Genomic DNA, 26,273 nt, shown 5'->3' on the forward strand with positions numbered 1-26,273 from the left:
TTGTAATCAGCTGTTAGCTGTGGCCTACCTAAGAATTATTGTACCATGTGGTAACCCTTTGCCTCTCAACACCCTCTCTCACCAACAAACTGACAATTGCCGCAAGGAAAATTGCCTAATGTAAATATGGAATAAGCAAAACAGAATTTAAAAAAATCTTTTTTTTAAATGTGAACTGTCAAAGTCAAAATTTCGATTTTAACGAAAAAAATAACGTTTTTTGTCAAAAAATCGGTCAAAAAATTTTTTTTCAATTTGAAATACAGTATAGTCTCGATAATCCGGACAACGCGGTAATCCGGACACTAGCATTTTTTACACTGTAGACTCTATAATCCGGACATCTCAAATTTTTCGTACCTCGATAATCCGGACATCAATGTTTTTTTTTGCTATCTTGAGAATTGAGAATTCTTATTAATTTCATTGACATTTTCGTCCTTAGCAATAGCAATTGGTGTACAAATAAGAAAAATTACGTATTTCAATGTTTTCGGTCCCCATCTCAATCTCACTGTTGACTCAGTTATACAGTCAATATGGAATTAACTATCTGAATCTGTCGAATGATTTTTCTACCGTTCAATCATTGATGGTTCCCTTAAAAATCTATGTTGGATGTTCGTTTTCTCTAAAGGAATTAGTTAATTTGCCTTCTGATTAGTGAGAAAGTCCCTTGTGAGCATGTAATGTATTCCAAGTTATTTTACCTAGAAATGTTTAAAACATTTAAAGCGTTGGAGTTAATAGATTAGTTTTTGATTTAGATTTTCTAGATTCTCTCTTTTTTTGAGTTACTGACAAAAATCGGTAACGTTAAATATTATGAATAAAACGTTTAAATAAGAGCTGACAGATCTCTTGCAATACGCAGAACTTAACGATTAATTTTTTCGTCGCAACCAGTTGCTGCTGTGCATAAAAATGGCTAAAATACATATATTCACCATAATGAGATGAGTTCATTCGAATTATGAAGTTATATCTAAGTCGTAAGAGGCTCGTGTACTCATGGCCTACGAAGTTTATATCCTTGAAAAAAACTATGAATAAATGAGTAGGCAATAAACCGAGTAGCTATGAAATAATTGGAGTAGCTACGATGTAATGAAGAACTTTCTAAAAAAAAAAAAAAAAAAAAACGGAAGAGCAAACCGTAATTAAAGTAATTAGATCTCCAATTTCTAGCTTTAACAACTTTTTTCCCTGCACGAAAATTGATTGTCATTTACATACATACCACATCATATATCTGTTGATTATTATAAACATTAAATTTTTTATATTGTATTATTAATTTGTATTCAATTTACAAGTTGCTTTAACATTGGAGTAGCTATGATGTAATGAAGAATTTTTTCTAGCTTTAACCAGTTTTTATCACTGCGCGAAAACTTATTATCATTTGCATACCACATCATACATCTCTTAATGATCATTTCATAATTTAACTAATAACTTATACGATATACTTATTATCAATCTGTTGCTTTAAAATTGGAGTAGCTATGACGTAATGAAGAATTTAAAAAAAAAAAATTAAAGAATATAATTGTAACCAAAATAATTAGATCTCCAATTTCTAGGTTTAAGATGAATTATATATATGAAATTGTTTTTAGAGTAGCTATGATATCTAGGTGGATTCTTTGTAATTATATAAATTGGCCTCAAAATTGGCTTCAATTGCAAAGCAAATAAATAAATAAATAAAAAATAAATAAAATAAATAAATGTTATGTTCTTACGGAGGTGGTCGATTGAATGAAAGACGATGTTTAAACATAACAATCAATTCATTTATTGAATAAAACTTTAAGTTGTTTTATGAGTTGAAATAAAGTATTAATTATGAAGAACAATGAAATATGACGAAATATGTACAGATGAGATGTCTATTAATTGGTGGTTGCAAAGTAACTAAATGACTGTGTACTGACAATGAGTAGAGAGAGATATAACTTAAAACTACTGATGCATGCAACACTGCTATGATGCTGCCAGATTGTTGCATTTTATGTGGTAGTACTAGGGTTACCCTAATAATAAATAAACACCAATAGTAGAGAAGTTTTAGACTACAAAAAATACACGAGAAATGTCACCTAAATTACGCTGGAGGAGTAAAATAAAGAAGTAAATTTGGTAGCCGGTAGAGCTTCTCTAAGTCTAAAAATGGTCGCAACCCGTGATATTTGCTTAACATGAATTCGTTTTGCTTAGCTATCAGGTTATTATCTAGTAAACGTCGGTTATAAATGATTTAACTTGCAAAATTATATGTTTTTGTAACTACTCGGTAATCCGGACATTTCGATAATACGGACATCGCCGAAACATGTGGTGTCCGGATTATCGAGACTATACTGTACATGTATTTTGTTTTTGTATTTTTTTAACGCACACGCAACACGCAGAGTTATAGGATTTGCATAAAAAAATCTGTCTCGCTTAAAGACAACCTTCTAATGTATTTAATAAAGTCACTAAACCATATGAAGATCGGTCAATTCGCTTTCGAGCTATCGTTGGCACCGACTTCAAAAATGCCATTTCAAGAAACACGCGTTTATTTATTTATTTATTTTCTAGCAGAACCCGGTCCGCGTTGCTGCCCGTCGTAATTAGTTGCATTGACAATTTGTTGATGGACTTTATGCTTGACAATTCAAAAATAGATATTTTCAAATTCTAATTTTTCTAATTTAATTTATTTATTACAGTAACCTAGCCCATGGGGCCATGAGCGGTTCCAAAAAACATCTAAACATTAAGTACTCGCAGTTTGCTTATATCTAACAATATTTCTTTGTATATTAAAAATAAGGAAATTTGTGATTAAGGGAATTTTTTTTTAACTCTAAATTATAATAAGGAAAAATAATAACATTAAAAATTGAATCAACATCCCAGTTTTGCAATGTAACATGGTAGAAAACAAATGAAATATGAAAACACTAATTTAAACTTCATGAGATTGGGCATATAATATCAGCTTCCTCTTATAAGTTTTCGAGGAAAAGCTAAATGTTTTAAGCTCAGGTGGCAAGCAGTTAAAAATTTTAGAAATTCTCACAAAAAATGATTTCTCCAAAAACGGAGTTATTCTTGGCAAGAGAAGCTGCCTGTTTCTGATGGATGTTCCAAATGTGATCAAATTAATGACAGACAACGACACTTTCAATTAATACATTTTATAGAAACAACAAAAATTTCTAATACTTACAAAGTTATTAAAACTGCAACCAAGAAAGTTATCCACATAAGACGAAACACGCTGACGCCAACCTAACGAATAAACATAACGCACAACTCTATTAAACAATAATCGCAATCTACACAAAACATATCCACAACTACCACTACACACTTCAAGACCATACAAAAACAGTGGCATTATGAGGGCATGCACCACACGAATTTTTACCATCCGAGGCAAGACAAGGTCCAACGAGTACAACTTCCTCAATGCAAAGTTGATCCTGGACGAAACAGAACTTACGTGGGCCTCAAATGCTAACTCATTGTCCAACATTACAACTAAGCAATTTATCTTGCTTACAACATCTATAACACTATTATAGATTGAAACAGAAATTGCATCAACGGGTATGTTGCCAAAATTCATGGCCTTTGTTTTTGCGGTGTTGATCTTAAGGCCATTTATGGTCATCCACTCTACCAACAAACTAACAGTAAAATTAATGGAGTTCCGAAGAACATCCAAAAACACAAAGTCTCCTAAAAACAATAGCTGAATATCGTCAGCAAAACTTCTTCGGTCCATTGTCAAACCGAGGAGGATTTTAAACTTATCAACAGATTTTGTCTCTAACCATTCTTCTCTCTTATGGACTTTGTCGAATTTTGTGACCATTGATGCTGCTTAGGATTTATTATTGTCCACGACCCATGTATATTCCCTGGCAATTTAAGGAAAATCGGTTCAGTAGTTTTTGTAGAAAAGATTAAAATAGAAAATTCAAGAAAGTGGTCGTAAACGTGGGCGTGGTTAAATGTTCTTTGCATAAAAACCTAAGTCGGGTCATGGCGAACATTTCACAAAAAATTATCCAAATCGGTCCAGCCGTTCTCAACTGATGCCATTACCAACGAACGCTATTTGATTTTTATACCCTCAGCATTTATGCTAACGACCGGCCAAAATGTGCCTTATCGAAATAATGGTTTTAGACCCCAAGTATGTTTGGACGAAATCCGTTTCAGAAGATTTGGAGCCGATTTAGCAATGTCCGTCCGTCTGTCTCACGATAACTCTCGAACGGATGAGCCGATTTGGTCCAAAATTTGGCTTTCGTAATATTTTGTCCAAACTTAGTTTAAGTTCGAAGATGAGTTATATCGGTCCACTCCTTCCGGTACCTCCCCCACAAAAGTTCGAAAATGTTCGGAAAAATTGTGCGAACGATAACTCTTAAAGGTAATAACCGATTCGGTCCATACTTTACACATCGTGGAATTTCTACCAGACATAGATGAGGTTCCAATATGGACTCGATCGGTCCACTCCTTCTAGTACCTCCCACACACAATTTCACTGCCTTCCATACGACGGTACAAGTTTCATCAGGGGCAAGTCCATACTTCCTGAAATATGCAAAAAAAAACCTATGACACCGTGTGTAGTGGTTGGAGCTCAAGATAACTCTCGAACGGATCTGCCGATTTGGTCCAACATTTGTCCAAACTCATTTTAAGTTTGACGATAAGCCATATCGGTCCACTTCTTCAGGTACCTCCCCCACAAATGTTCGAAAAAATTGTGCGCACAATAATTCTTAATTTTGACTGTATTTGTTATAAATCGCAAATAACCTTTTGCATATTTTGAAGGAATATTGTTGTAAGGACCTATAGCAAGAGATTTGCACAAAAAATATAGTTTTTACATAATTTGTTGCCATAAACGAACAATTAATATAAAATTTTCTACAATTTTGGTGTTTTGCAATACACTTGTTGCACTGTAAGTTTTTCGAGAAAAAAATATTTCAATTCACACAGGCTGAGGGTATATTTCTGTCTGTTATTTATTTTTCCCATCTTAATTATTTACATCTTTGATTTTGCTTTCAAGAGTACATATTTAATGAAATATTAAAAATATTACCATTTTTTTTTTAATTTTGTAAACCGTTTAATCGTAACAAATAAGGGTTTTGGTGGAAAACGGTTTTGTTTTTTAACGAATAACCGGGTTTTAACGCCCTAATATATGCCCACGCAATGACATAAATCTATAAAGGCTGGAAGAAATGCAGTTGGCATAAAAGAAAAACATGAAGAATAAAATATTTAAAATAAATTTTTTAGCTCATGATTGTAGTCCTTATAAGTTTCCAGTCCATTATACACAGTCTTACATAAGTTTACGTACGCGCCATAAATCTCGGGTTTTAGGATAAATAATGATATTTATGAAATTCCAAGTACACAGTTATATTTCTTCTCACTAATAAACAATGTTTAATACAACAAAAGTATATTCCATAATATAAATAACGGTAAATTTTACAAAAACCAACAAATGATACAAAAGTATACGTACGCCCCAAGGAAATATGAATATTACCGTACAATTAATTCAATTAGCAGCAAAATTTATGCATTTTATTGTTTTGGCGAATGTGTCTGGGTGTCTGAGATATATTTTAGAGAAAAAATAATAATTTTTGGGGCCCAGGGATGGTATCGTACCATATTAAAAGGCAATTCAAGGCCTTCTGTATGTAATTTGAGCAAAGAACTCCGCGGAATCTATTAACTTCTTAAGAAATCCCAGGAAAAATGTGAATTTATCGACACCAAGGAAGGTATATTATGCACAAGGACAACTTAAAACCTTTCTAGGATCTCAAGATCTGCAATCTGACACTAATATTGTGGCTTTTATAAAGTAAAATACCTAAACAGGAAAGAAATCAGCAAGCGTCCGCTTTAACGAGCTATATAAGAAGTATGGCATTAAATAACGGCATTTAACCCCAAAAACAATTTTTTTGCAATGCAAATGCATAAATTTTGCTGCTAATTCCATTAATTGTACGGTAATATTCATATTTCCTTGGGGCGTACGTATACTTTTGTAAGTATAATTTTTTGGTTTTTGTAAAATTTACCGTTATTTATATTATGAAATATACTTTTGTTGTATTAAACATTCCCAGCAAAATGTTCGATGCCAAAGATGACATTCAATCATGGGTGCAAGTGATCTAGCATGTCATCTTTTTAGCATCTTCATCGATGAATTTTATATGAGCGTGGACCCCAAAAGATGACGTTCTTTTCTGGATCCTAAGCATGTCATTTTAACCAATGCGTTGACATGATGCTTTGACATGTCATTTTAACCAATGCTTTGGTATGTCATTTTCACCAACCCCTTGGCATGATATTTTCATGTATTGTTTGGAAAATGGAAATGCTGTATTGAAATATGGTTTTCATGAAAAACAAAACTCTTTATTAATTCAAATGAATTCATGAAATAACTACAATTAATTTATCAGTTTAGTTTTTCAAAAGTTTACATCCAAAATTGCAATGTAATCACCACCGCTGCAACGCAAAAGATTACTTCCTCCGTTCTCCGCAACTGATATTCTTTCATCTTACAAAAGGTTTTTTCAATTATCTTCCCATCACCAGTTCAATTTCGACATGGACTCCAAATGCACTCCTTTAGGTATTTTTATTTCGTAAATTACTTTTATTTTATAATTTTGTTATTTTATAACAACATTTTGGTAATTTATACTCTTTTGTTTAGTGACGGAAATATGTAGGGATCTACAACCCGGCTTGCTTTAGGGATCTCTAAGAACAAAATGTAACGAACGGGGAGGAGAGACTTTTTATGGAAAATACCATTTATGCTTAATTAATTTATTTTTAATTGTTTCTTTCCAAAAGTAGTTTCTTCTTTACTTTCAGATTCTTGTTCCTTTTCGTTTCGGACTTTTTTTTCAAATTCCAAGAAGCGAGATTTGATTGATTTCATTCTATGTCAGATTTAGAACAGACAAGGGAACTTTTAAAATAGCAATGTGTGCAGTCCGATTCTATTTTTAGCTCGGTGGTTGGGACTTCATATAATACCAATTGTTTAGAAGTTTTAGTTGTTTGATATGCAGGAAATGTAAGACAACATCACGACGACAGTTCTAACAACTTTGTCTGTTCCAGAAACTGCAAGAATCTACTTATTTTTACTACGATAACAATTTGTCATTTATGTTATCGGAAAAAATAGTAAAAATTAGTAGATTTTTGCAGTACTGGAACATACCAAAATGAAAATAAACAGGTGTGTAAATAAAAACACAAACATCATCTCTATTGGATCGATGGAATGGGTACAAATGCTGATGAAAAGATCGGATCTTTCACGACTTCCTTTGCATTGGTTCAAATCCTACCCAGCAAAATGTTCGATGCCAAAGATGCTATTCAAGAATGGGTGCAAGTGAAATGGAATGTCACTTTTTCAGCATCTTCACTCATTCTTTTTACAAGAGCGTGACCCCCAAAAGATGCAATTCATTTTCAGATCCTAAGCATGTCATCTTTACTAACTCGATGGAATGGCATCTTCAACAATTCTTTGGAATGGCATCTATACCAATCCTTTGGCTTGCCATCTTAACCAATTCCCAAGAATAACATTTTCACTATTCTTTGGCATGTCATTTTCACCAACCCTTTGGCATGTAATTTTCACGTCTTGTTCGGAAAATGCTGTATTGAAAAATGATTTTATTTTTTTTTATTTTATTAATTCAAAGGAGTTTATGAAATAACTATAATTTATTTATCATCATAAAGTTTACATCTATATTTGCAGTTTGTTCTCGTTGCTGTAACAGTAGTGTTTGTATTCTCATTTTTCTGCTTAATCTGACACTTGGTCTATCAGTCGTAAGAATGTGGCTATTTCGCTATTTATATGGTTTGTAACCACAAAGCTGCAAACTTAAGTTTCTTAGCAGGATTGGTAGGGCAATTGAAAAGGAGGAGTGTCTCGGGGGGCATGTTTTCCACGGTGTCATCAGTACTTGCCCTATAGGAATTTTGACGGCTGCACCATCCCGAGCGTATTGACCCAACTACTCTGGTTTGTCCTGACAGCTGGCGCTTCTCAGCTGCGATAGATGGTGGATGTTCTCCAAGGACCGCATTCACACGATAACTGTTTACTGGATCTGCGACTGCATTCGTGTGAATGCTACTTAAACCTGGTTGAAAGGCTTGTTGATCGAGGTTCTCTCTTGTAACGTTAGACTTCTCTTTCTAGATTATGAAGACCCCCTGGCTGCCTGGGCCTGTGGTCTGAATTCTGCTATCATCGACCATGACATTTAACTCTATTGTTCCCAACTCGGCCGCCCAGGTAGTGAAATGAGAAGCCGTAGATTTATTGGCTGGTACTTGCATATTCCTCGCGTGGAAAAAATGGTAAGATCAGACAAAAAGGAGCTCAGTCTTTCACAAATGTCGTCAGGGAAGGCACCTGACGCCAAGATAGTACAATCATTCGCATACGTTACGTTCTCAATGCCGTCTGCAGCGTTTGGAATTCAGAAGAGGTTTTCTTCACTCTACGGGTCTAAAATTCTACGTACTACTGTCATCCACACTTAAAATTTATTATCCAACGTTTCAAACTTGGACAGTGCGTAGTCTGCTCGATGACATCAAACAACGAGGGTGCTTGACAATATCAAAGGGCTTTGCTAAATCAAGTGTCACTATCACTGTTCTATCGCACACCTTGCTCTGAGTGATTCTTCGGCTAAAATGGAGATGGCCTTCAGCGCAGTTGTTGTGCTGCTTATGGATCCTATGCTATTGATCGGCAACTGGAAAGTTATTTCTGACGGTGGAAGAACTAAAGCCACAAGGGTCCTTGCTACGGGCGACAAAATCGGCCTGTAAGATTCAACTTTGCTGGCATCCTTTTCGGGCTTCAGTAGCTGGCCTATTTTCCAGACTTCGGGAACGATGTGTTTGGCAAGCGGCAGGTTGTAAATTTAAGTGAGAAACTTGACTTCCGGCTGTCCCAGCTATGGCAGTCTAAACACCGCCGCTGCACCGCAACAGAGTTTACTTCGTCCACTCTCAGCCACTGATTTTGTTTCATCTTACAAAAGCTTTTCTATTATCTTCTCCTCACCAGTTCAGATTTCGACATGGACTCCAACAGCACTCCTTTAAGAATTTCTGTTCGTGAACCTACATTTAACTTGTAATTTTATAACAAAATTTTTGGAAATGTATACTCTTTTGTTTTGATGTCGCTACATGTAGGGATGTACAAATCGACTATTTTTTTTGTAGTGATCTGTAAAAATGATTCAAATGCTGATGAAAAGATCGGATCTTTCACGACTTCCTTTGCATGGGTTTAAATGCTAATGAAAAGATCGGATCTTTCACGACTTCATTTGAACCAATGCAAAAGATCCAGTGAAATCATGGCATCTCATGGAACCACTTCCATAAAATTTTGCTGGGTAATGAAAAGATGGGATCTTCCACGACTTCCTTTGAACCAATGCAAAAGATGACATGAAATCACGTCATCACAAAGAACCCCTTCCGTCAAATTTTGCTGGGTGTTTATTAGTGAGAAGAAAGATAACTGTGTACTTGGAATTTCATAAATATCATTATTTATCCTAAAACCCGAGATTTGCGGGGCGTACGTAAACTTATGTAAGACTGTGTATATTGATTTTGCTTTTAAAATCGCTAACAATGTTGTTTCGATGTCGTATAAAAAGAGATTAACCCCATCTATAGACAAATGTTAACAATTGAGTTTTCCTATCTTTAGTTATTTACGTCGTTGGTCCCAGTTTTCATATAGCCCATAGAATTGTTCCGCCCGATTTTGGTAATTTTAAAGGTTTTAGACAGATCCACTTAAATAGCTGAATTTCGGCATTTAGACTTTGCTGGGGGTATAAAATATTGGCAGACTTCCGTATCGTCAGTTGCTTTACAAATGACTGCAATTCTGCGAAGTATTATGTTTCTTAACGCCGTTGTACTTAACAACTGCGAAGCTACGTGTTTCAAAACGTCAAAAATATGCATATTGAACGCAGATAAAAAGCCAACATGTATCATTTTTATTTCTGATGCATTTAGTTGAATTTTCGAGCCTGAGTGTGTAAGTGAAATATTTTGACGAAGTTTTAATAACACAAAGCAACTGACGATATGGAAGTCAGCCATTCTGACAGGGAATTGTCGGTACAGCTACACGTTTTGATATAACCCCCATAGTACGGTACCTACTGATTTTCGGTCATCTTTCAAGTCATTTTTTTGATTTTCTGCATGCTATATCGGTATTTATCCCACGGTGCAGAGAGCATATTCAGTAACTTTCTAAGAACATCGCTCATGGTTCATGCTGTGTAAAAACTCTGGTTAGCTCTGATAAAAGACAGAGCATTCAGTTCTTTTATTTTTTGTATAAATTTTTTTTTTGAGTTGAGAAGTCAAAATTCAGTAGTAAATTTAAAAAGTGTTTTCTGCAAAATTTGATTTTTTTACTTATAACACTCTTTGAATATATGAACGATGTGTACCTTGGATAAGTAAATTAATTTGTCTTCAATTGCAAAGTAATGAAACAAATATAAAAAATTGTTATAATTTATTTATTTAAAGAAATAAATAAATAAGTTATTTATTGGTCTGTTTCAGAACTGCAAGAATCTACTAATTTCTACTATTAATATTTTTAGATTCTTGCAGGTTCTAGCATAAGTATTTTCATTGGTTCTTATATATTTTTTTTTCTTTTTTACAGCACCACCTACAAAAAAGATCCGTTTACTTGGTAAACCTTTTAGCAAAAATTGGGAGTTTGGCAAAGAAGACATAGATGAGCTAATTTTCATGTTGCAAGATGCTCCGGAAGGGACGATTTGTCGTCCATCTCGCATAAGAGCCATGTTTGCTTCACGAGCATGTCGCAAATCTGTAATGATAGGCACAGCTTTGAAAAAATCAACTATGGAGATGTTGGTGAAGCACATGGGAGAAATTGAACAACCGTGGGTAAGACTAAAAAAAATTTAAACTCAAATGTATATTTGTTATGTTTGGTATATAACACTGTGTGTAATTGTTTGGGTCATATTTTATTAACCATATTCTGACACCGCAGAGTGATAGAAGACCAAAAATAAGAAGATACGTGTCCCGGCGTTTTCCCTATCACTTCAATTTTCGCGGTTATGGGCCCCCAAAGACCTGAGGCCTTGATGATCATTTTGTAAATGTCAAATTTTTTCTCGGATTTTAGTCTACAGATATCTAACCGATCAAAATTGAAGCAAACAACCAACTAGAAAAATATACCTTAGATCTGAGTAAATAACTTTATAGAACATACGAACTCTGTAGAAACGGACCTTAATGGTCAAAATAGCAAATCTAATGCGATGTGTATCCTCTTTTCTCGGTTCCTGCTCCATAGATACTAAACCGTTCAAATTTCAAGAAAACAATGGACCACATTAATGTGGCAAAGATATCAGCAAACAACTTTCTGGGACATACGAAATGTCTATGCTACTAAATTTAAATTTAGTACAAATAGTATATTTTGAAAGGATATAGCTAGAATCTTGAAATTTAGTATGGGAATAAAGGGTGGGAAGTGATAATGTTATAAGAAATGGCTTTGGAAATTGGTGCTTATCTTTACGAAAAGTACTAAATTTGGTACAATTTTGATTCGGAGGAACGGATAGAGCTATAAATCTGAAATTTGAATTTAAGATTACTGTTGGAGTGTAAGATTGAGATATGGAGGCAGTTTTGAAAATTCGTACATATATATGTGTACGAAAAGTACTAAGTAGTACTAAATTTGGTACAATGTGGATTTGGGTGAACGGATAGAGATGAAAACCAGCAATTTGGAATTAGGATTCCTGTTAGAGTGTAGATGAATATGGTTGTAGTTTTGGAAATTCGTACTTACGTGTACAAAAGTACTAAATTGTACTAAATTTTGTAACATTTGGTATTATATAAACTAATAGAGCTAAAAGCTTAATATTTGAAATGAAAATCAAGGTTGAGAAGTAGACTTGATACAAGTAGGTGGTTTTGGAAATGTGTACGAAAAGTACTAAATTTGGTACACTTAGGATACGGGCTAACCGGTAGAGTTGGAATCCTGAAATTTGGACATAAGATTACTGTTGGAGTGTCTGTTCGAGATATGGAGGCAGTTTTGGGAATTCGTACATATGGCTACGAAAAGTACTAAATGGTACTAAATGTGGTACAATTTGGATTTGGGTGAACGAATAGAGCTAGAATCCTGAAATTTCGAATTAACATTAATGTTGGAGTATAGGATTGAAGTATTTTTGGAAATTTGTACTTATAGGTACGAAAAGTACTAAATGGTACTGAATTTAACAGAATTTGGATTTGAGTGATCGAACAGAGCAGGAATCCTGAGATTTAAAATTAATATTACTGTTGGAGTGTAGGAATGAAGAAATTTTAGAAATTCGTACTTATGGGTACGAAGAGTACTAAATTTTACCAAATTTGGTAGAATTTAGATTTAGGTGCTGGAATCCTGAAATTTGGAATTAAGATCACTTAACATATGGAGGCAGTTTTGGAAACTCGTACATATGGGTACGAAAAGTACTAAATGGTACCACATTTGGATTTGGGTGAACGAAGAGAGCTGGAATCCTGAGATTTGGAATTAAGATTACTGTAGGATTGAAGTAGTTTATGAAATTCGTATTTATGGGTGCGAAAAGTACTAAATGGTACCAAAATTCCCTTGTTAAAGTAAGAAAAATTTAAAAAAAAATTCAGATTTTTTCCGTCAGCTGATAAAGTATTCAATTTGTTCCAAAATTTGTATTTGGGTAAACGGATGGAGCTGGAATCCTGAGATTTGGAATTAAGATAACAGTTGGAGTTTAGGATTACCGTAGTCTAAATGGTACCAAATTCGGTACCATTTGGTCTTAGATGATCGGACACATTTAGAATCCTGACATTTGGAACAAAGAATGCTATTAGAGTGGAGGATTGAAATAATTTTGGAAATTCGTACTTCGTATAATGGTACCAGATTTGGTACAATGTGGATTTGGGTGATCGGATATTATAGCTGTAATCCGATAATCAATGATAATTGGAAATAAGATTACCATTATCTTTTGTTGTTTTCTTTCTAATTGTATTCTTCATGAAAAAATCCTCGATTCTAGCCGGACTATTACAACTACAACTTACTTTAGCCTTAAACTCCAGTGATATAGTACGATATATTGTACTATATGCATTCGATAAATCAATGCCAACAAGTAAGACATCATAATTTGAACTCAAGATCTTTTAAATTCAAACATTTATTTTTTGGAATATGAAAACAAATTTTCTCAAGCTGCAATGCTCGTCTAGACGCCAAAATACAGTTACAAGATTGCTTTCTTATTTAAATATGTCAATATATTCAATCTACACATACAATGGTGTAGTTTATAATACTTTTGAGCGAAATCCTTTAGATACCATTTGGGCTACTTCCGATGGATTACGTCCTCTGGTTTCTGGAAGGTAGAATTTTGTCAACAGAAACATAATAAAACAGGTAATTGAAAATGGTAAAAACGAAAAAGGACCCCATAAGTTTTGCAAAGTAGGAAACGCCATGCCCACAGCAAAATTACAGCACCACGAAGATAAACTTCCCAATGACATTGCTACAGGCCGAGGAGATACTTGGAACAATTCTGCAAGACAAATATTATTATTTACATAAAAATGTCCCACAGAGACGCACATAAAATACATACCTGATCCAATAAAGTATGGAATTGGTCCAACCCCAAATTGAAATGAGAATATATAAAGGAATATACAAGCTATACAACCAGTTCCGAACCACCAAACATCATCCTAGAATGATAAATGCCATAATTAGCTCCATTTACACATATTGTCGGGTAATATTTATCTGTACTATGAAAAACAACATCAGAGCAAAACCTAGAAGAAATATACAGCATAGCAAAGTTGAAATCAGCATTAGAGGTCGGCGATTAACCCTGGCCATAAGGTAAGGCCCTAGAAGCGAGGTGGCTAAATTAATAGAACCGGCCCCCAAGTTTGCCAATTCTGCTGCTTGATCCGAAAGACCAGCTCTACGAAAAATTGACACAGAATAATAAAAAATCTGAAATAAATCGAAAGTATATAATAGTATGAAAGTATAGACGTATATTAAATTGTAATATCTCATTCATACGGCATTGATTCCGGAGAGTTGGTTGCCACCTTGATAAACACAGACAATTATCAGTGGCAACCAAAGGGTTTTATCCTTTAAAACATCCCAATAGCCTCTAGCTTCATCTTCATTACTATCCATTTCGCTGGTGAAAACATCCGGTTTGAGGTTACCTCCTCGTAAGCGCATAAGCTGTGCTTGAGCTTCTTCGCGATCTCCTTTTATGGAATAGAGCCATTTTGGACTCTCTGGATACAAAAAAAATGGAGCAAAACACACCACAACAAGTACGAGATACAAACTCAATGCGATATGCCATTGTGTTTTATTTCCGAATACAGTCCGCAGGCTAAAAATTTGGCCAAATACCACTCCAGCACACATTCCCACCGCGCAGAATACTCCTAAACTTCCGCGTAATTCTAAAGGAGCTATTTCACTCAGATACATAGGGATGCAAGAAGTGGTTATTCCAGACGCCAATCCAACCAGGAAACGGCCCAATATCAGCATTTCAATTGAATTCAACATACGGCAAAAGAAAAAACACATTCCGCCTATACCGAATAGCATTCCACAAATCATAACACAGCGTTTCCTGCGACAAATTCAATGTTAGTAATTCAATGAGTATATCGTCATTATGGTATATTACCTTCCATATTTATTGGCTACAATGGCACCAGCGTATGACCCCACAGCTCCGCCCACTAGAAATATGGAAATTATAGCAGACCACAAAAGATCCAGTTGTGTCATCGACAACTGTACTCTATAACGCAATATCAGAGTTTCATTGCACCACGTTCGTATAAACTGCAACGAAATTGAAATTACCTCTTTAAATTTTTTCGTTCCTAGCCCAACTAATACATCTCAAAACATACCACTCCGGGGCTGTTCATAACGCCAATGCAATAACCAGCCGGAACTGCTGTTCCCAATGTTGAACAGTAACCCGCAAAAATCAATAGTGCTGTCCATTTTCCCTGTTAAGGAATTTATGTAATTATGAAAAATTTAAAAACTGTTCCTAAAGAAGTTATTTCTGGAATTGTTTTTTATAGTTCTCCTTCTAATTAAAGGTTATCCATGTAGTGGTCTACTACTTTATAAGCAGACCTTGACATTTTTTTATTTTACATCTGATTGGATCCGGGCAGAAAAAATGCAAAAGAAAAAATGCACAAAATCGAAAAATATGGCAAATACATTCAGAATCAGCAAAAAGAATGATATGCTATATGATTGAATTACAATCTGATACGTTTAAGCTAGAAGCGAACAGCGTTTTTTAATATACCTCCTTGAATGTTCTTGCGGAATAGTTATATTCTGCATCACTATGTGGGGAGCTTTGAATCAATACAAACCAGATTTATATTTTAGATCAAATATCAAAGACCGACCCAGCGATACTCTTTGCCGCTACTGCAGGGAATGAATTTCGGGTATATAAAATAATTCATATCTCTATTAAAAGTTTTTAATTGTAGTCGATACTTAACATACATATGGTTCTCCGTGTTAACCTATATACATATAAATCTCGGAGTTTAGTGTAAGTAATCATTTTTATGAAATTCCAAGTAAACAATATTTAAAACAACATATGAATATTCCATAATACAAATAACGGTAAATTTTATTATGTTGAAACTGAGGTATGGGGTATAGTAACTCGCGAATTGTTGTAATATACCATAACTTTTGAACGTATTTAGGTAAAATAAACTGTTTCAGCACGATTCACCGATGGATTTCTTAAAATTATAATTTGAGCGGAAGCTGAGGAAGGAAACGATTTTTTTAAATCAATTTTCAATTAGTGGCTTTACAATACAATGTAGAGTATAATGTTCAAAGAAGAAGTTAAAGAATACACTTCAGAGATGAAGTTTCTAATGTATGATTTTTTGACATTTTGAAGACTGAAAAATTGGGTTTTTTTTGAATTTTTGCTCTAATCGGGACGCGCGACTGTACCTGTTTAAAAACTCATTATGAGATTGTAGTACTCGCGATTACGCATTTTTTGATGTATGTATAACTCGGGAGTGTAGCCTTCAAAGGTTCACAACAATCTCAGCTTAAAGTCGAAATTTTTGTGCGTAAATTTTTATAAAAAACTTTTTTATTCAAAATTTGTAACTGTCATTAAATTGTCGGTGAAACCCGCGTGAACTTAGTTTTTTTACGTTCCGAATCTAATAAGCCATGACGCGTCCAAATTGCGCACATTGAAACGCGTTTTTGTAGTTTAATTTTTACTGAAATAAATAGAGCTATATGCCTGTTTAAAATGTGCGAAAACATATATTTCAAAACAATCGCTAATCCGGAGATACAATTGATTTTTTCTAAAAATTAAGTGCGATGCTACATCCACGGTTCTTGATGGATCGCAATGAAACGACATCAAATGATGTATTTTTTAAAGGTTATCATCGAAATCGGATGCGCATAAAATATAAATGAACTTCGTGGAAATTATGACCATCTAACTGTATTTTGCGCCCTAATATGCAACAGACGCTACATCGTGGCCGCCAAATAGAATTTCACAAACTGTACACCAAATAAAAGGGATTGATTCGCTGTGTTGGAGAATCGGATGGGCATCATGTCATTTTCACTATTACGCGGTTTATATGCGTTTCAAATGTTGTAATATTCAATATAACATTATTTTAATGTTATGCCACAATTGGAATTCCTTGTGATTTAATACGAGTATAATGTTCTAAAAATATTCGCCAATAGGAAAATTTTAAGGGAAAAATTTGTTGCAACGGAATATCTTCATTATTGCGTGAAATTTGGACGAAAATGACGAAGAACTCAAACATTTTTTCTTCAACCTTTTCTATAAAACCATAAAAAAATAAAATTAGAATAACATGATTTTTATTTTTTCGTCATATTTTCTTTGTATTTTTGCAAATAACACTATAGCTCCAAACTTCACGACATAGGTTTCACTTTATTCCTCACAATGCACGATGGGGCCAATGACAGGTTTTCGAGGCAACAAATCACTGGGGCAAGCTACACCTTCCAAATTTTGTACAGATGTTTATAATGGGCTTAGAAACTAATATGCCAAATTTGGTTCATATCGGTTCATATATACATATAGCTGCCGTATATATGTTCGCCCGATTTCAAGCAATTGATGGACCAAACACGCAAATTCTGCCCAATTTTTATGCGATTTGGAAAATACCACGGAATTAGGAGTACAAATAAGTTTGCCAAGTTATATTGAAATCGGTTCAGATTTTGATATTGCTCCCATATATATTTTCGCCCGATTTTAGGTATTTGGTGCACCAATCCCGCTATGTATGTCCAATCTTGATGAAATTTGAAATGTGTGACGGATTTTGGTCTAGAAACATTTTTGGCAAATTATATTGAAATCGGATCAGAATTGGATATAGCTCCCATATATATGTTCGCCCGATTTCAGGAAAATTATTGACCAAGCATGCAAATTCCATCAAATTACAATAAAATTTGGAAAATGTTACGGAATTCGGACTACAAATAAGTTTGTCAAGTTATATTGAAATCGGTTCAGATATAGAAATAGCTCCCCTATATAAATATGTTCAAATTTCATGGTTTTGTCTGTGGTTTGTTATAAGTTAATAAAAAAATTTTCCAAATTTAGTAAAAATCGGCTAAGATTCCGCCACAAAAGCCAAAGTTTGCGATATCTTCGAAATTATATATTATTATATACGTCTATTAAATTTTTCCGAAATCCAATTGGTAACATTAATGGGTTTCCGATTATCAGATTTTTATGAAAAGGCGCAGATAGGCGCAGCTAATTTTTTCACAAAATGATAGTACACATTAATACCTTTCACCACATATATATAATATCCTAGATCTACCTAGATCTCAAAAGTTATACTCCAGAGAACACATGGATAACAAAGCAAAATACTCCAAAAAAGACATAACATCTTAACTCAAAAATACATTTACCACACATAACATTTTTATTATTTTACATACCCATTGAAGAGCTTTCCATGTTTAAAAAATATAAAAATGTTGAAATGTTCTTTTTGGCGCCTAAAATGCTTTCACTACTTATTTATAATGAAAGTCGGAAAATGATGCATAAGAAAATATGTCACCATTGCCAGATCAGTATGTCGGTATGTGATGTTACCAGATTGATTTATTTTTTTATTTTTAGTGATTCAGAGTGTTGGCAATCGAAATCAGTTATTATTTTTTTCAAATTGTTCACTTCAAAAATTGACTTTTTGCCTCGAAAACCTGCTATTGGCCCCATCGTGCAATGTCTGGATGCTGCTATAATTGTTTAAAAAGCTGTTGTTAAAAAATTACAGTTTGATTGGCATTTCAGGTTCTCTGTGCAAAATTTTGTTAATACATATTGTTACGAATGTAACTGATAGCTTTAAGTTAATTTAGACGAATTTCCGTTAATTTGAAAAATTGAATTGTAACGTAAAGTTTTATTACGCAGTTACTTTATTTAAATTAATGTTACAACAGCAACAACCATACAGAATTTTCTTAATCCTTCCAGTTCTTACCCAGCTAGCATTTGAAAGATTGTTTTTTGGTGATCAACAACTGATTAACAGCCTGTTTTTGTAAAAAGTTTTTGCCCATTCGTTCGTCGATTTCATGAACGAATACACAATTTGGCTTTCATAACGATTGACTTTTGTGTTCGTGTGACAAACAAATGAAAGCTTTTCATTTTCGAAACTTTTAGTTTTCGTAACAAAATCAGACGAGCGAATACGTCAGAAATAGACGAATGGAAAAGAACCATCCTTTGGCATGAAATCTGAAGTATTGTAGTAATAAATGACACAAAACGCATGAAAACTGGTGGGAATGCCATTTTATTTATTTTCACAGAAGCACAGGAGGAGAAGTACCGCCAATTCTTCATATTATGTAAATCGGGGTTATGTTTATCGGGGTTGCCATCTAGCAACACATATTACGTATCGATGCAGATGCAAAATTCACAAAATAAGCATTATGGAAACCCTGAAATATAAAACCTTTTCCGAAATAGACGAAAGGTTTTAGATAAACACGAAGTGTTCGTAAAATTGAAAGATTGTTTTTTTTTTCAAAAATCACTTCTTTTAGTCTTATTAGAGTCCTTTTGGTGATCAAAACCTGATTAACTCACTTGTATGATTAAAAAGGGACTCGAAAGTGACTCCCTCTAATGATTTAAAAGAGTTCAATTTGAAAAATGATTATAAGAATGTATCTTCTGATCATATTTTGAACAGATAGGTGATTAAACGCTGATTGTTTTGTTTCTGGGCATAATTGCTTGGTTGTATATAATTCTCATATACACTTTCTACATAACTTTGATATAAATGGCACATATAATATTAAGAGTATTGACAAACACATGTCCAGGTTTTGCCAAGTGAAATGAAGAAACAGTGTACTAACCAACCGCAACATAAAGAATAATTAAAAACCATAACAAAGAAAACAATACATATAAAATAAAAAAACAAAACAAATGAAAGAAATAAAAAAACATACAAAATAAAACTCTTTTAATTTTTTCTTCTAACGACTCACTAAAGGCTCATAAACGATTATAAACATGACTCAAAAAAGAGTCACAAATTAATCAACAAATCACCAATAAATGATTAAAATACTGCTCGAAAAAGTCTTCATATAACATCAGAAAATTGTCGAAATTGACTCTAAACTAATGCATAGGAAGACTCATTTGTGATTTGTTTAGAAGAGTCGCCTGAGGTTACGTTTTTATCCCTACAAAAGAGTATTTTATGATCAGAAAATGCACTCATATTCTAGCTCTTTTATCACGCAGTCGGATCAAAAAAGATTCGAATTTGATTAAAAACTTCAAAAAATGCTGGCTGAGTAGTAATCGAAAATAAATCATTGAGGCGTTTAAAATGTAACTATTATTTCTGTTATTCTATGTGACTATTATTATATGACAATATATGTATCTTGATCATCTGCAAGTAGCTGAAAAGTGATTATAATTTTGTATCCTCATATTCAGATCATATTTTGAACAGATATGTGATTAAACACTGATTGTATTTTTTTCTAAGCATAACGGTTTGGTTGTATATAATTCTCATATACACTTTCTAAAAAACTTTGTGATACTCGTAAATGCCACGTATAATATTAAGAGTATTGACAAACACAACACTGCCCAGGTTTTGGCAAGTGAAATTAAGAAAGTGAATGAAGAAGACATAATAAAGCAGAAAAGAAAACAAAACAAATGAAACAAACAAATAACAAAGAATAATAAAAAAGACAATTCCTTTAATTTTTGATTCGTCTGATAAATGACTCGCTAATTACTTATAAATATAACTCAAAAAAACTCGAAAAAGACTCACAAATGATTCAACAAATCACTAAAGTTGGGCAATCTCGTTCAATTGAACGATCCGGATCACTGTCCTCGTTCAAATACGAATGAGTAACATCATGAAAACCAACGTGTGAAATACGCAGTATACGCAGATTTTTCAAAGAAATTGCCGGTGTCGATTGAACGAGATAGTGATCCGGATATTCGAACACCTTAAGGTACAACATTTTTGCTTTTTTTGAAGGATTTTTCTATGTAAAGTTTGACATTTTTGTACTTGAATATCCCTGCGGAGGCCTCCGATGTTCAGAAACATAAAATTTAGTAAAGTTAACGTTGGAAAGTTTTTAAAAATTGAATTGATTGAAAAATATTGTGAATTTTCTACAAAATAAAGCAATATTGTTCAACAAATGAACAGTAATGGCAAATTTTGGATGGATAGAAACACACACACACAAAAATTTCCTCTCTAACATACATATGTCCCTAACATATTTTGCAGCAAACATATATTTGTTTTGCAAGCAGTCCCAAACATAACATATGTTTGGGTCCTGCAAACAAATATATGTTTGGGTGCAAGCAAATTATATGTTTGGATGCAAACAAATACAAAGCCAAAAGCAAGGGATCGTAAATGTCAATGTGAAACACATTGAAATGTATGCTCACTTGCTCTCAGCAAGCGCTCACTGGCTATTTCTAACATGTAAATTATAAAAAGTCGCACTTTTAAAATGAAAACAGTCATCGTTCTTCTTATTAATTTAATTAATCTAGCTCATGACCTAAGGAGATTACATTGAAAAATTGATATCTAGCGAAGTCCTACACACACATCAACCGCTATGCGACGATCGTTTCGTTAGCTGGTTAGGCTAACATCATCAGGCATATTAGATGTTGTTGTTGCTAGACAATTTTCGCCATATGGAGCCCCTATTTATACATCCAAGATTGCAAATTGGCATTTGTGAATTTCAAATTGAAGCTTTTTATTTCCAAAGACGACTCATTTGTTCCCCTTCTATTTGTTCTTCTTCTTAGTTGGGAAATAAAACACATTTTCTTCAAAGTTGAAATCATTAGCGGGAAATCGGCATCTGGAATCAAAGATTACACTGCACCCCGTTTATTTACCTCTCTGCTTAACAGCCTTTCTCGTCTTATTGCCTCACAATCTGAACCCCCAAATTATTTTCATATAAATGAGTTCAAACTGTCCCGCTTAACTATTTTTCTATAAGTACCCAATTCGGATATTTGTCCGTCAAATATTTCCCCAAAAAGATCAGTTAATAATGTTTTTCTCGGTTTATTACCCGCACTGGTGTATTTATGAGAAAATCAATTTCGACGACTACGTGAATTGTGATGAAGATGTCCAGTGTTATTTTATGGTGTTATGCTTACTGATGACTAAATTTCTTATTGATTAAATAATATAACTTATATATTTTTAGACTTTTTTACTATAGGCCGTTTTGTTTTTTGGCGATTATGAGTTCTAATTCTTGTCATTTTTTGTAAGGCTGGGATTTTTGTAACTACCCACATGAGGTAGTTATGCGGAATTTTCGTAACTGCCTCAATTTTTTGGAATTTTATGAAAGGCAGTTAACCGGGTTGCAGTTTATATAATGTAATAAATAGGTACATCCATATTTCAAGTATGCATATGTATGTATGTATATGAAAAATGTATTGATGTAATTACCAATATTAAATGCGATTTCTTCCTTATCCAATAAAATATTTCCATTCACCTTTTTGATTCAATTATAAATTGTATTGGACATTTAATTTACTAAAAAGCACAATTTCTTTAAGAAAAGACAAAACACTGATTTATTCACTCACTTTACCGTCTTTACTCAACGATGTTCTCTAGAACACTGGTGAAAAATACCAACATAATACCATTTTAGTCTTTTCCTCTTCGCTTGCTACGTTGGTTAACAACAACAAAGCACGAAACACACGTGTTTTAGGCATTACACCATACACACAGCTCTTTATTATAAAGCAGCATTCCGCAGCTGCGAGAGCCCTGTTGTTACTCTATTTGAGACATGCCTAAATACGTCCGTATTCCCAAAGCGTGTGTGGTAAAAAAAGTAGAACACATGTATTCTTATGAATACTACCGAAATACGTCGAGCGTATTTTATTTCAAGTTGAACAAATTCAACTATGACAGAACGTATATGTTTTGTATGTACATACATACATATTGTTACGGAATTAGGTTTAACTAATCTCCGTGTAGACGTTGTTTTATTCCCCGATACGATTTGTACCAAATAAAACAGGGTTCGTTTTAGATTACGTTTCTACAATGCTTTATTTAATTTATTACACTTATTCGGAACTGACAGTTATAGCTAAGTACACAGCTTTACTTTACTTTTTCACTAGTCGATGTTTACACTTCGAGTTAAAAGTCATAACTGATCACTGTTTGCCCGTCATCTGATATTTATATGCCCACATTTATCGTTTTAAGTATCTAGAGCATGCATCTGGCAACCTCGAGAAGCCAACTAACAACAAACACACAGACGCACACTCGCACTAAGCGAACAACAACAACACACATATACGGGATACAAACACAGAAGACAGTCATGACGTAATGGATTATTATACAAGAAAGTACAACAAAAACAAATACAAGAAATGGCAACTAGGCGATAATTGAATGATTATGGCAAAACAAATAGAAACAAAGGCACATTAGTAACATGTAAAGTAAGAACTAGAGTGATGAAGATAATTCTACATGGTAGTTGTTGTTGCTTAAATAAAGTAAAGGCGGCAGCACATACGGCGCGTTGAGCGTCGCGTTACAACAACCACATGAAAATTTCAAGAATAAACTTGGCATCACTTACAAATTTTTCATGTGGTTGTTGTTTTTAACGCGTGACGCGACTCACAACGGACCGTATGTGCCGGGGCCATAACTGCGTAATAAAACTTGACGTTACAATTCAAATTTTTAAATTAACGGAAATTAAACTAATTTAACATAAATCTATCAGTTACATTCGTAACAATATGTATGTTTGTGTTTTGTATTTTGAAAACAAAAGCCCAACAAAACCTGAAATACAATTCACAGCATAGGATAACTATTTATTTTACGAATGAAAATATTTAAATAAGTTTTGGTCGCGGATTTTGTGTTTTAAATGTGATTTTGGACTCAACGTATTTGGGTAATACGGACGCTCAGAGAGCGTTGTTTTGGTAGGTTGGTGAAATATTTGTGTACGTCCCGTCGTTAATTAGGTATATCAGTTTGGCAAAAATCCTCTCCACCCAAAAAATATGTTCTAACATAAAAATATGTTGGTACCCCAACATATTAAATTGAGATATGTTACAAAATGTTGCAAACATATATTTGTTTGGACACAATCGTGTTCATTTCCGCACGTGAAAATTATATATGTCCTATCATAAGCTTAGGCAGGATTACATTTTTATGAGCTGGCAATATTTGTTTTTACTAATGACCTGACCACGTATTTTGTCGTAGAACTACTAGGATTCGCTATTTTAAGCAACATCAATAAACAATTGGCCGTTTCATTTCTTGAACAATATTGCATAGTTTTGTAGAAAATTTACAATATTTTTTAATCAATTCAATTAAAAAAAAAACTTTTCTAAATTTTATGTTTCTGAACATCAGAGGCTTCCTCAAGGATATTCAAGTACAAAAAAGTCACACTTTACCCAGAAAAATCAGTCAAAAAAGCTAATATGTAATGCCTTAAGATGTTCGAATATGAATTTTGCCTCGACTCTGAACGCTATCTATCCTTAATTGATGGAACTAGTTCAAATATATTTTTATTTCATGTAAATTATTCTTAAATATTCTCTATCCATTAAATTAATGCACAAATGAATTGTACTATGATATCATAACAACATTATGTTAAGTAGAGAGTGCAGAGAAACTCTTCTCGAATTCGAGCAAATTGAGAGGGGCAACATTCCCCTCCGTACCACCAAACAAAAACTTATCCGCTCCCTACTAACTTGCCCCACCTCAACAACAAAAAGTACACAAAAATAAAATTACGACCTCCCCCTAAATTTTCACTCGCGAGTAAATCGGAGCTTTCTGCAATATTGACAAGAAACTAATTTAAACTCACATGTGACGGTATTCATTTTATGAAATAAAAAACATATAAAAGTAATGAAACAAAATTTAATCACAAATCAAGACGTTAATGTTTTTTATAGGAACAAATGGGAAACAAAAACGATTAACATTGCTGTTATCCGGGTATGTTCTGAGACACACTTCACGCCTCAAGTATTTTGTTCACCCCATTTAGGTTTATTTTTCGAGTATTTTGTGGACGGACAAGGGTATACCCTTCATTTTAAATACCCTTATGAATCTTAGACCCATGAAATTCGCAAAAATAGGAGTAAATAAGGTGAAAAAATGCTTAAGACGTGAAGTGAGAGGTGAAGTGTGTCTCAGAAAATACCCGATCTATTCTGCTGTCTTTCCAGTAAATTGGTTACCCATCTATAACCAAAATTGTTTGTTTTGTTATTGTTGAACATTCAATTATAAAATTGCTTAAGTCTGGAGTATTCCCCCATTGGCTTAACTTCATCATTACTTTCTTTACAGAGAGTAATGTTTACAAAACACACTAACAGCCTGCAAAATTTACTGATCGCTCCCAATATCATGATTTCATCCCGGCGAAGGGAATTATCAATTGGCTTTTCAGTTTTGGAAATGATTATTTTTCTAGAGAAAACCTGAACTCTTTAAGCATCGAGTATTTTTATGGTAATGAGAATGTTGATCACTTTTCAGCTTTCCCAAAAAAAAAAAAAAAACAAAAAAAAAAAAAAAAAAAAAACACCAGAACATAATATTTGCAAGCCGACAGCAAGATTCAACTAAGAAATCATCGATTTCTGTAAGCTGAAGTAACATCAACACAGTTACCTGTGAATATGTTGTTGGAATTTATTTAAAAATTCCCTTTTGCGCGTGCCTTCGCTGTTTTCTGTTTGTTTTGGAAACATTACTCTCGGATCTAATTCGGTCCGAAGTCTGATGAGCTGTCGTATGAATTTCTGATTTATTTACAAGCATTCGAACAGAATTTGTTTTTGTCTAAAATTTTTAAAACTACGCAGTTAATTCATGAAAAATTAAAATCTGTTTTGAAGTTATTGTTGACCTTTGGCCACTATTTTGTCCGTGTTTAATTTGTCTTGAGGTCATATTAAAAAGAAAAATTAAAATCTTCGAATTTTAATGTTTGTTAATCTACAAAACATATCAAATGTTTTAATATCATCTTAGGCTGTTATATGTTCGTGTGCCACTTTGTAGAAAAAAAAACAACAGTGGGGAACAACAAATTCATCAACAGGATCATTTAAATATGTAAAACAATTTTTATTAAGGGGTTGTGCAGACCAATAAAACTCATTTTTCATAATTTTTTCAAAGAAACTACAAATATTTTTAACCCAGATATGCCGACGGATAAAATACTG

General features: G+C 33.5%; 2 protein-coding genes across 6 annotated transcripts in view; one reads left to right on the forward strand and one right to left on the reverse strand.

The window, feature by feature from the left end:
- Pms2 (mismatch repair endonuclease PMS2) overlaps positions 1 to 26,273 on the forward strand; it is a 65,995-nt gene that overhangs the window by 12,355 nt on the left and 27,367 nt on the right. For all 3 annotated transcript variants that reach the window (XM_073956516.1, XM_073956517.1, XM_073956519.1), the window contains one exon: positions 10,847 to 11,097. In XM_073956516.1, the coding sequence (XP_073812617.1) occupies positions 10,847 to 11,097 (251 nt within the window). The remainder of the gene's footprint in view (positions 1 to 10,846; positions 11,098 to 26,273) is intronic.
- LOC141387205 (solute carrier family 2, facilitated glucose transporter member 1-like) overlaps positions 13,403 to 26,273 on the reverse strand; it is a 39,812-nt gene continuing 26,941 nt past the window's right edge. For all 3 annotated transcript variants that reach the window (XM_073956521.1, XM_073956520.1, XM_073956522.1), the window contains exons 2-7: positions 15,202 to 15,303; positions 14,970 to 15,130; positions 14,333 to 14,912; positions 14,048 to 14,260; positions 13,881 to 13,983; positions 13,403 to 13,817 (exon numbers count right to left, since the gene is read on the reverse strand). In XM_073956521.1, coding sequence (XP_073812622.1) covers positions 13,564 to 13,817; positions 13,881 to 13,983; positions 14,048 to 14,260; positions 14,333 to 14,912; positions 14,970 to 15,130; positions 15,202 to 15,303 — 1,413 coding nt within the window. In that variant the 3' untranslated portion in view covers positions 13,403 to 13,563. The remainder of the gene's footprint in view (positions 13,818 to 13,880; positions 13,984 to 14,047; positions 14,261 to 14,332; positions 14,913 to 14,969; positions 15,131 to 15,201; positions 15,304 to 26,273) is intronic.

Source organism: Musca autumnalis, unplaced genomic scaffold (assembly GCF_047663935.1).
Source record: "Musca autumnalis isolate F117 unplaced genomic scaffold, ASM4766393v1 scaffold_5, whole genome shotgun sequence".
Taxonomy (NCBI): Eukaryota; Metazoa; Arthropoda; class Insecta; order Diptera; family Muscidae; genus Musca; species Musca autumnalis.